Below are 12312 nucleotides of genomic sequence, written 5' to 3' on the forward strand. Positions count from 1 at the left end.
TGTTACTCATTTAACCCCCAACATGAAGTACGTCTATCTCTGTCCTGCTACTCTAAGGAGCTTATTGCTTATATTAAAGAACTAAGACTAACACATCCCAAAAACAAAATAATTAAAAGGTAAGACAGAGAGAAAATGAAGAAATCACTGAAAGCTACAAGGTGTGATTAAACAATATGGTGAATGTTTAAATTAAAAAAAAAATTATTACAGTAAAAGACACATTGCCATTAATCCCCCTCAAAATATTCCCCCTCGCTTTGAACACACTTATCCCATTGTTCTTGCCACTTTCTGAAGCAGTTCTGGAAGTCCTCTTTCGTGAGTGTCTTCAGTTGTGCTGTCATGGCTGCCTCAAATCAATGTCCTGAACCATTCTGACTTTGGGGAAGAGCCAGAAGCCACACGGTGCCAGATCTGGTGAATAAGGTGGATGAGGACACACTGTCACGTTTTTTGTTGTTGTTGTTTTTTAGATTTTATTGGGGAAGGGGAACAGGACTTTATTGGGGAACAGTGTGTACTTCCAGAACTTTTTTTCCAAGTCAAGTTGTCCTTTCAATCTTAGTTGTGGAGGGTGCCGTTCAGCTTCAAGTTGTTGTCCTTTCAGTCTTAGTTGTGGAGGGCGCAGCTCAGCTCCAGGTTCAGTTGCCATTGCTAGTTGCAGGGGGCGCAGCTCACCATCCCTTGCGGGACTCAAGGAATCAAACTGGCAACCTTGTGGTTGAGAGCCCACTGGCCCATGTGGGAATCAAACCGGCAGCCTTCGGAGTTAGGAGCACAGAGCTCCAATTGCCTGAGCCACCGAGCTGGCCCCGTAATGTTTTTGACAGAAATTGCTGCACCAGAAGTGATGTGTGACACGGAACACTGTCACGATGGAGGATGATTTACGGCACACTTGAAAACACACCTTCTCTCAACTGTAGCTCACACCCAACTGAATGCACTGAACAAATTGAAACTTGTTACTAAGGTTCGATGTGCCACTTCCTGTATTGAAGATCCCTGACTTTCCATTGGATGGCACTTGACAGCAACATTCACCGTCTTTTGTGATTACAACGGAAAGGCTTCATGTCACACATCATTTCTGGTACGGCAATTCCTCTCAACTAAAAACATTACAGTGTGTCCTCATCCACCTTATTCACTGAATCTGGCACCGTGCGACTTCTGGCTCTTCCCCAAAGTCAAAATGATTCAGGATATCGAGGCAGCAATGACAGCACAAACTCACGGCACGAAAGAGGACTTCCAGAGCTGCTTCAGAAAGTGGCAAGAATGATGGAATAAGTGTGTTGGAAGCAAGGGGAAGTATTTTGAGGGAAATGAATGGCAATGTGCCTTTTACTGTAATTTTTTAAAAAAATTTAAACATTTTCTGTGTTGTTTGATCACACCTCGTATTCATTAAATGTTGACAGAGAAGAGGGCAGGAATCCATTTCTCTTTATATTAAGCAGACTTGCTGATAGCTCAAAACAGAAGAGAAAAATATATGCTGACAGCGACAGAACTATGTATCCAGTATAACACAGTTATGCCACCCCTAGTTAAATCTTTTTACCGCTCTGCCAGTTCCCAATCCTCCTGAATCTGCTTCTGCCTGGCTTTGTGGTACTCCTCCCTCCAGCACTTGGAACAAAAACCCTGCCAAGCAGGGTTGCCGTAGTAACCACATCCTTTCTTGCACAGAAGTTCTGACTGATCCACATGAATTCCTCGGCGTTCAGACTTAAGGCTCATCTTCTTCCTGCCAACCAAGTAACAAACAAGAAAATGTTGTTGAAAATGAATTATGCTATCAGCACGGCAATTAAGAACCAAAAAAATGAGTACATATCTTCAAACTATAGTGGAGGTAGGAAAAGAAGGAGGGAGAAAGGTAGGGAAGGAAGAAAACGGAGGGAGGAAGTGAGAGAGAGAGGGAGGAAAAAAGAAAGTTTAAATACAGCAAATTCCTGACACAGTCATTAAGAAAAGACGTATTCCTGCCAATAATACAACAAATACTTTATGAAAGTTCTAATATTGGATTAAAGACCTAAACGTAAGACATGAAACTATAAAACTCCCAGAAGAAAACAGAGGAGAAAAACTTCATGAAATTGACAACAATTTCTTAGATAATATACCAGAAGCACAAGCAACAAAAGCAAAAATGGACAAATGGGACTACATCAAACTCAAAAACTTCTACACAGAAAAGGAAACAATAGGGTGGCCGGATGGCTTAGTGGCTGGAGCGCAGTGCTCATAACACCAAGGTTGCCAGTTCGATTCCCACATGGGCCACAACTAAACTGAAAACGACGACTTGACTTGGAGCTGAGCTGGGCACTCTTCAACTAGATTGGAAACAATGACTTGACATGGAGCTGATGGATCCTGGAAAAACACACTGCTTCTCAATATCCACCACCCCCCAAAAAAAAAAGAAAGAAAAGGAAACAATCAACAGTGATATAAAAGCGAATACTTTGTCTCATATAAAACATTTAATATTTACCAAGAAAGTGAGTGTAATTAAACGATTAGAATTATCTAAACTCTTTGAGATGACATTCAAGGCCCTCAGCAGCCTAGGAGAAATAAACATGAGCCTACTATTTGCCACCCTCACTACATACCTAATAGTGTGATGGGTACTTGATATAATTATCTCTTGCAAAAAACCAAAAAAAACAAAAGGTAGACATTATCTCCATTTCATTAGATGTGAAAATTGAGGTTCTGAGAAATTTTCAAAGTATGTAAACTCTATTAAAAACAAGCAACAGAGAAGGGATTCAAAACTAGATGAGCTTCCAAATCCTGGTACTACATTGTCCCCAATCTACTTGCCCAAACTCATATCCCTGAGCACAGTAATGCTCAATCATTATGACCGTCTCCCAAACAAATCATGCATGTTTGTGCCTCAGCCTAGAATTCTTTCCTATACTTTTCAAAGATAATTCACTATTGAAAGCTCATTTTAAGGGCCATCTCTTCACTGACGTTTCCCATGAGCTTCCTTTCACCCAGAATTAACTTTGAGCCTCCATTTTCATAACACTGCTTATTTAGGAATCAGTTATACCTATTCTGATTCATTATAAAGAATCATTTCTGTTTGACTTCCTCCCACCTAGACTAGAAGCATCCCGTCTAGGTGGGATCTGCTTTCAGTATGGTGCCAACGTGCTAACGTGTATTTTGGATTGCATATGGAGACGCCGCTGTTTTCTACTCAGCCTCTATCTGGACAGTGAATAAGCTTTCCTTTAAGATTTGATACAAATTTGAGGACTTATGTAAGTTATAAAGTCAGAAAGTCATCTGAATAACAAGGAGAAACCAATTTAAAAATAGGTCTTAAGTTGACTATGAAACCAGAGAAATTTTCAGTTATTCCCTTTTTAGACTGTCAGCAAAATAATTTGGATGTTCTGAAAACTTATTTTCTAACAAGATTCTTTCTTTACTTGGCAAGTTAAAGGCATTCAGGTAGTCTTTATCTCTAGCAATTAACTGGATCCTACCAATCTTGTTAGGATGACTCATTTTACCAATCCTTATTTTTTTCCTGCTGCTACTATGTTATAGTCATTAAGGGAGTGAGGAAGAACCACCTATGAGCTCTGAAAAACAGGGGCTTTCTCTCTGCTAGTATACAGGACTAAACAATAGTGATTTGGACAGAAGCATAAACAGTTGCAGAAAACCTACTGTGTCAAGTACTTACAAAATATAATCATTTATTCATCAAAGCAAAGGAATAAACAAAGCTTGAAGAGGTCAGGTACCTGTCTGAGTTCATACATGTTAGAGTAAAAATTTGAAATAATACCTTAACAAGTTCCAAAGTCTGTTTTCTTTTCTACTATATTATACCTTATTTGTTCATGGCATCAGGATTGTATTATAAATTGCTACCTAACAATTTCCATTTAATAAAATTCGTAAAAAGAAACGGTCCTCATTCTTCTTCCCATAAACAAATAAAATGACAAACAAGCAGAGAGAAAAGTGGCACTCCACAGCACGTATTCAAGAAACTCACATGTCCAGACAAAATGAAATCCTGTATCTTGGGGATACTACCATAATTTAACTCATACATTTACTGTGCCAACAGTGCGCAAAGAACTGAGCTAGATGCCATTGTTAATACACTCGATAGAACATATCCTTGCCCCCTAGAAGCTCACGAACAAAAAAAAACAGGCATATCTTTTTGTAAAAGATATTCTTCCAGTCTGGAATGTCCTCTTTTGTGTCACTTCTTCCAGACCCTGTAATTTTTAACTCAAGGCTCTTTGAGGGCTACATGCCCCCCACCCCACGGTCTCTCCATACTCCTTAAGTCAGAATTACTTTGCCTTTTCCACCACTCCCCACCCAGTTTCATAGCACTGTATCTTCCTGCATTGTTCAGTATGCCTGCTTTTTTGCTCAGGAGCTTCTGGGGGGCAAGGATATGTTCTGTCGAGTGTATTAACAATGGCATCTAGCTCAGTTCTGTGCACACCGTTGGCACAGTAAATGATTGAGTTAAATTATGACAGCCATTCTGACTGGGGTGAGGTGGTATCTCATTGTAGTTTTTATTTGCATTTCTCTAATGATTAGTGAGGCTGAGCATTTTTTCATATGTCTGTTTGCCATCTGTATGTCATCTTTAGAAAAATGTCTCTTCATAGATGGGAGGGGGTGGAGATGGGGGAGAGGGTGAGGGGATTAGAAGGTACAATTGGTAACCACAGAATTGCCATGGGGATACAGAGGACAGTTTGGGGTGTATAGTCAGTAATGTTGTAAAGATGTTGTAGGGTATCCGATGGACACTTGTCTTACTGGGGAGACCACCTCAGGGACAGTGTGGGTGCCTGACCGCTGCGGTGTGCACCTGAAGCTGAAGCTGAGTAGTGATGGGTGTCGATTGTGGTTTAATACATATACATGTATAATCACAGGCTGTGGAGTGCAGCGCAGGGAAAGGGGTGAGTGGAACTGTGGCGGCTGTGCGCAATGGCAGAGGGGTGGCAGATTGGGGGAGGGGGGTTGTCACTTTGTGAGGGGTGTAAATGTCTAACTGGTACATTGTTTTGTACACCTGAAACTAATAATAATAAAACAAATAAATAAATAAATAAATAAAAATTATGGTAGTATCCCCAAGATACAGGACTTCATTTTGTCTGGACATGTGAGTTTCTTGAATACGTGCTGTGGAGTAATGTTGTAAAGCACTTTTCTCTGTGCTTGTTTGGCAGTTGTTTATGGGAAGAAGAGAAAAAAAGCTGGGAAACAGGAAAGCAAATATAGAACACAACCGATGTGGTATAAATAGGAGGTTAACTGAAGAAGTTAGGTGTGAAGTCAAATATGATGGCTTTTAAAAACTCCCGGCTATAGAATGAAGTATCATTGAGAGCTCCTGAAAAGGGGAAATCATGAGACGATCTCTATTTTAAGACATAAAAACTTGAGAGATGAAGTTCTGTATTCCAGCAGGATGAAGTGAGGAGGACAATAAATCCTCTTCCCCCCAAATCAGGTATAAAAATGGATAACACTTCCTCTCTGCTAATGGATCGATGTGTTAGCCAAGGAATGCACTTAAACTTCAGGCCACCAGCTCTATCTCTGGGCTCTCGTGTCTCCCTTATGTACGGCACAGGCTCTGTTTGCCAAAGTGGAAGCCTTACTGGCTAGAGGTATTTGCGCACAAATTCTTTGTCTGAACAAACAACAATCTTTGGCTGAACATTAAGGTCTACAGGCACCGGGTGACCCTTAAAAGGAAGTCAAGCATAAAAATAAAAACAAGAAAATACACTGACTACAGACCTCAGGGCCACCTGCTGTGGGGGCAGCCCTCACAGACTCAGCCCAGCTAGACAGCCTGGGCAGTGTGCACAGAGCACTACTTTGGGGGATTCTCAGTGGCAACAGGGAGAAGTGGGAAAGACCAGAATTCAGGGAGTCACACTCAGGGAGTTTACCGTCTCTCCCCGAGCCAACCCAGAACAGACACCAAGGCACAGAGAGAATGCCTCTAGCTCTCGCTCAAGGAAGAAGAAAGGGAACTCAACACTGACAAAATATGAAGATCCCTCCACTGGACTGTCTTTCCCCCTTCTCTTCAGCCACAGCAACCAAGCAACCACATGCCACAGGGGCTGGAAAGACAGACTATAGGAGCCAAACTCTGAGGAAGGGGAACCATCCATTTCCCCCCACTTTCTATCCTCCATTTCTTGGCCCCAAATGTGCAGACAGTTGTGGAAGAACAGTGTACAAGACACAGTAGGGGAACTAACTCCACAGTTTAATGGCCAAAGGAAACAAAAGATGAGAACATAGGGAGCAAAAAAGGTATCGGAGAAATCACTGAAAAGGAGAACTCAAGAAAGCAGCCTGAAAATGTTGTTAGTGAGCCCGTGGGCTCACCTCTAGGTTGTGCATAATGGATCTGATGCTGTTCAGGGTCAAAGACTAAAATTCAAACTAACAGAGACCGCTACAAAAGTTTCAGACTGGCAGACACATGAAACAGATGGAAACAGTACTGCAAAGGCTTTGAAAAATGAACTGACATTGGAATCACAGCCCACAGAAGGTGGGCTAGAACTTACAGCCCCAACTTGGCAGCAAAACTGAAAAATTTGCATTAAGAAAATGAAAAGACAAACTACAAACTGGGCGAAAATACGAAGGTCTGACAATTAAGTTCGCAAACTCATCCTAGAAAAAGTGCTACATACCTCATTGCTGAATATCACTATGGTCACCTTTGAAGTCCTCCCCTTGGGAAGCTATGCACTGATGCCAGCGCCTAGTCTACCCTTCAAAGCTATTTTGGAACTCTTTTTCTGGAATGGCCTTCAGAGCTGTCGTCATATTACCCTTGATGTCCCAAATGTCATCAAAACGTCTTCCTTTCAATATTATCTTTATCTTCATGTAAAGAAAGAAGTCATTGGCGGCCAGATCAGGTGACTAGGGAGGGTGTTCCAATACGGTTATTTGTTTACTGGCTAAAAACTCCCTCACAGACAGTGCTGTGTGAGCTGGTGCATTGTCGTGATGCAAGAGCCATGAATTGTTGGTGAAAAGTTCAAGTCGTCTAACTTTTTCAAGCAGCCTTTTCAGCACTTCCAAATAGTACACTTGGTTAACTGTTTGTCCAAATGGTACAAATTCATAATGAACAATCCCTCTGATATCAAAAAAGGTTAGCAACATCATTAAGTTCGTGAACTTAATTGTCAGAGTTCATACTTGTAATCACATATTTGACAAAGGATATGTATCTACTATAGAATATATGAAGAATGCTCCAAAGCCAACAGTAAGTAAAACCACCCAACCAAAAAATAGGCAAAAGGCTTGAAAGACACTTATGTAAAGAAGATATACAGTTGGGAGATAATTCTCACATTTTAGTACAAGAGGCCTTTGCAACAGAAGGTCTTTTCAAGGATGTCTGAATATCTAACTAACATACTTACAATAAACACATCATTATCTCCCCCCAGAGCAGAGGGCAAGTTCGTTTACTGTCCAGTACAACAGATACAAAGTTGCCCTCCAGGTCAAAAGTCAGACAGGTCTATTTGCTGCCCACTATAAAAGATTTGAGTTCCGTAAGCTTGGGTTCCACAGCTTTGGGATTTGGGGGCGAAGGTAGCCCATGCCAAAATTAAGTTTGTTTGGTTGATCCTGTGAATAATAAAGTCCTCTGTCTCCAACTCAGGACCTCATGTCTTCTTCCAGCATCCACGAAACTATGGCTGGCTAACTTGCTACCTGTAAGTAGGGCAAAAACTCAGGTTCTCCACAATTCTTGAAACATGGCAAATGAGCACATGAAAAGTTGTTCAACATCATCATCCATTCAAGAAATGCAAATTAAAACCACCATGAGCTATTACTATACACTTATCAGAATGGCTAATGTTAAAAATACCAACCGTAACAAGTGGTAGCACGCACAAAGAACAACTAAACCCTCATGCGTTCCTAGCAGAATGCAAATCTAGTACAGCCACCACGAAAGACAGTTTGATAGTTTCATAAAAAGTTAAACATACACTTACCATATGACCCAGCATTCCCACTCCTGGTTATTTCCTCTAGAGAAATAAAACTGATGTTCACTCAAAAATCTATACACAAATGTTTCTCGTAGCATTACTCAGGATCATTAAAAAAAGGAAACAACCAGCATATCCTTCAATGAGTAAATGGATAAACAAACTATGTGGTACATCCATGCAATGGATGCTCCTCAGCAAAGCAAAGCAAAGCAAAACAAAAACGGGGCAATTGGAGCAGGTAGTATTGACACACCCAACAATTTAGATGAATCTCAAAGGCTTTATGCTGAGTGAACAAAGCCAGCTTTGAAAGTTTACATATTGTATGATCAGTGTTTGTTAGGAATTAGGATTGGGGGAGGGTATCTATAAAGGAATAGCACAAAAGAGTTTGTTGGAGATGATAAAACTACCGTGTATTCTGATTATGGAGGTGTTTACATAAATCTATACATATTTTAAAATTCATAGAACTGTACACTCTCCCAAAATTCAATTTTACTGTATGAATTAAAAATAAAAAAAACTTGAGAGACAATTTCTAGGCTAGATTAATTAGGGGAAAAGTGCAGAACAGGAGACATGGTTAGTGATCAAGAGATGACTAAAATAGTAAGTTATAATAATAGAGGTAAATACAGTGGGAATGGAAAGGGTAGTGGTGGCAACACACTTGGGAGGTAGGTTCGATAAAAATTAATGAGACATGGCAGAGAGACTTGCAAGTTTACAAATACTCTTTACTGTCTCTACAAGATTAAAGCCCTCCAAGGTCAGTACTATAGGCTATAATAGGCTATAATACCCTTATTAGTACAGGAGGTTGAGGTTGAAAGGAAGACTAAATCTAGACAGAGTCTAGAATGTTAAACTGCAGAAACTTTAAAGACCATCTAAGTTCTCCTATTACAATAAAGATGAAGACACTGAGACTGAGAAGTTATGATTTGTTCAATCAAAAAGGAAAGGCAGTGGGGCCGGCCCGGTGGCTCAGGCGGTTAGAGCTCCATGCTCCTAACTCCGAAGGCTGCCAGTTCGATTCCCACATGGGCCAGTGGGCTCTCAACCACAAGGTTGCCAGTTCAATTCCTCGAGTCCCGCAAGGGATGGTGGGCAGCGCCCCCTGCAACTAAGATTGAACACGGCACCTTGAGCTGAGCTGCCGCTGAGCTCCCAGACGGCTCAGTTGGTTGGAGCGCATCCTCTCAACCACAAGGTTGTCGGTTCGACTCCTGCAAGGGATGGTGGCCCCTGCAACTAGAAAACGGCAACTGGACCTGGAGCTGAGCTGCGCACTCCACAACTAAGACTGAAAGGACAACAACTTGACTTGGAAAAAGGCCTGGAAGTACATACTGTTCCCCAATAAAATCTTTAAAAAAAAAAAAAAAAAAAAAAAAAAGGAAAGGTAGTAAGTGGCAAGGACATCATTAGGGCCTATACTTATACTAAGTTCTCAGTTCCATGAAACCATTTTCAGAGTCTGAGCTAATCTTTCACCATTATCATCCTGTGGTCCCTTTCTTCAACTCCAAGAGGGACCAGTTCAGTAAGTTACGCATTTTAGGGAGTCATCTGCCTAGCACATGTGCCAACAACCTACATTTTCTCAGGGAACTGTGATTCCAATCCACAAGGGTATGCTGCCAGAAGCCATGTTTGGATACCTACCACTTCAAGGCCACAGGTGACTAAACCAGAGGTGGATACGTGACCCAAACTGAAGTTGTGGAAATGAGACTAAGTCTGGGCTGTTCTCTTAAACGATGGAGTTGTAGCATAACCATCTTCCATCAGTGACCTGAGTAACACAGTAACCAGTCTGCAGAGTGAACCAGATACATACCAAGAAGCAGAGAAAAGTGGCAGAAGACAAATACTCTTTAGGTCCTAAGAGGTTTCCATTTCTCAGTTCCAGTTCTTTCCTAAGGTTTAGCTGCCTACCTACCCTCAGATTCCGAGACACATTCCGTGATTCCCCATTGTTCTTTTCTTTTTCCTTATGCTAATTCCAGTACAGCCTATTTATCTGGCCCCAAAGACTTGTCCAGGTACTGTTCTAGAACTAGAAAAATACAACAGGATTGCTGTGAAGACTAATTAGCATACACTAAGAGCTCAGCAGATATTTAGATGAAAACAGTAATAGCAGCTGTAAGTCTATGAAGACCAGTTTGGTGTGGACATGCGATCATAAAGCTCAGTTAAATCTGCGTTCAAATCCCACCTCTGCCACTTACTAGAAATGTGATTTCAGACAAATTAATATTTCTGTAACTTCCACTCATATCTTTCTGTCCAACTTTTGCTCCTACCATCCTCCACCTTTTCATAAATCTACGCCCCACAGGCCTTGCACCCCCATGATCTTTGCTCTCTGGTGTTACACCTGTGATTATGTTACATTACATGGCAAAAAGGACTTTGCAGATAATTATGGTTATTAATCAGTTGACTTTAAAATAGGGTGATTATCCTGGATTCTCCAGGTAAGCACAGTATAAGCACAAGAGTCCTAAATGCAAAAAAGGACAGGAACCCAAAATAGTCAACAATCTTGAAAAAGAAGTAGGAAGACTTACACTTTCCAATTTTAAAACTCCACAAAGCTATAATCAAAGCAGTGTGGTACTGGTACAAGCGTATGGATCAATGGAATAGAACTGTGAGACCAGAAATAAAGCCACATATCTATGGTCACCACAAGCATGCCTAGACTATCCAATGAAAAAAGGAGAATCTTTTCAATAAATGGCACTGGGACAACTAGATAGCGAAAGAATCAAGTCAGGCCCTTACCTCACAGCATATACAAAAATTAACTCAAAATGGATCAAAGACTTAAATGCAAAACCTCAAAGCATTAAAAAAAACATGGAGGTAAATTACATGATCTTGAATTTGGCAAAGGATTCTTAGATATGACATCAAAAGCCAAGAGGAACAAGAAAAAAGATAAATTGTACTTCATCATAACCAAAAATTTTTGTGCTCCTGAGGACTTCATCAAGAAAGTGAAAAGATAACAGACAGAATGGGAGAAAACATTTGCAAATCATATATCTGATAAAGAACTTATATCCAGAATATATTAAGAACTGTTGTAACTCAATTTAAAAAATAATAATAACCTAATTTTTTAATGGGTAAAAGATCTGAAAAAAGACACTTCTCCAAGGAAGATATACAAATGGTCAATAAGCACATGAAAAGATGTTTGACTTCATGGGTCATCAGGGAAATGTAAATCAAACCCACAAGATACCACTACATAATCAGTAGGTTAAAAAAGTCAAATAATAACTGCTGACAAGGATGTGGAAAAACTGGATCCCTCATACACCGCTGGTGGGAGTGTAAAATGGGGCAGCCACTTTAGGAAACCATCTAACAGTTCCTCAAATGATTAAACAGTTACCACATGACCCAGCAATTCCACTCCAAGGTTTATACCCAAAAGAAATGAAAACCTATGTCCACACAGAAACTTGTACATGAATGTTTATAGCAGTATTAGCCATAATAGCCAAAAGGTGGAAACAACCCAAATGTCCGTCAACTGACAAATGAATAAACAAAATATAGTATGTCCATACGATGGAGTATTACTCAGTCATCAAGAGCAATAAGTACTGATACATGCCACAATTAACCCTGAAAACATGATGCTAAGTGAAAGAAGCCAGTTATAAAAGACCATATGTCATATGATCCCATTCATATGGCCGTCCATAACAGGGGAATCTACAGAGACAGAAGATTAGTGGATTGAGGAGGAGAGGACGGGAATAAAGGAGATAGCTAAGGGGGCAGGGGGTTTCTTTATGAGGTGATGAAAATCTTCGGAAGTTGGCCATGGTTGATGGTTGCCATTGAACTGTGCCCTTTAAATGGGTGAATTATACCTCGGTAAAGTTGTTTTTAAAATAAAAGTCCAAAGAGGAAGTCAGAATGGGAAGTCAGAGCACTACTGTTGGCTTTGAAGGTGGAGAGACTATAAGCCAAGGATTGTGGGGCCTTCTAGAAGCTGAGAATGATCCCGGCTGACTGCCTATAACCACTTGGAACTCAATTGTGCCAACATGAGTATGTCTGGAAGCAGATTATCCCCAGAGCCTCCAGATAAGAGCCCAGGTTGGCTGACACCTTAATTTTGACCTCTTGAGATCCTTAACAGAGTACTCAGCTGAGCTGGCAAGGAGCTGTGACTTACAGAACTTTG

The 12312-nt window shown here is 40.7% G+C and overlaps 1 protein-coding gene across 8 annotated transcripts in view; it reads right to left on the reverse strand.

The window, feature by feature from the left end:
• RABGEF1 (RAB guanine nucleotide exchange factor 1) overlaps positions 1-12312 on the reverse strand; it is a 62281-nt gene that overhangs the window by 37224 nt on the left and 12745 nt on the right. For 5 of the 8 annotated variants that reach the window (XM_074328485.1, XM_019717610.2, XM_019717609.2 and 2 more), the window contains exon 2: positions 1571-1756. The exons of 2 other annotated variants lie outside the window; for them this stretch is intronic. In XM_074328485.1, the coding sequence (XP_074184586.1) occupies positions 1571-1749 (179 nt within the window). In that variant the 5' untranslated portion in view covers positions 1750-1756. Of the gene's footprint in view, positions 1-1570; positions 1757-6755; positions 6949-12312 lie in introns of those variants that run through there. One more of the 8 variants, XM_074328482.1, reaches the window with a different exon arrangement.

Source organism: Rhinolophus sinicus, linkage group LG03 (genome assembly GCF_036562045.2).
Source record: "Rhinolophus sinicus isolate RSC01 linkage group LG03, ASM3656204v1, whole genome shotgun sequence".
Lineage (NCBI taxonomy): Eukaryota > Metazoa > Chordata > Mammalia > Chiroptera > Rhinolophidae > Rhinolophus > Rhinolophus sinicus.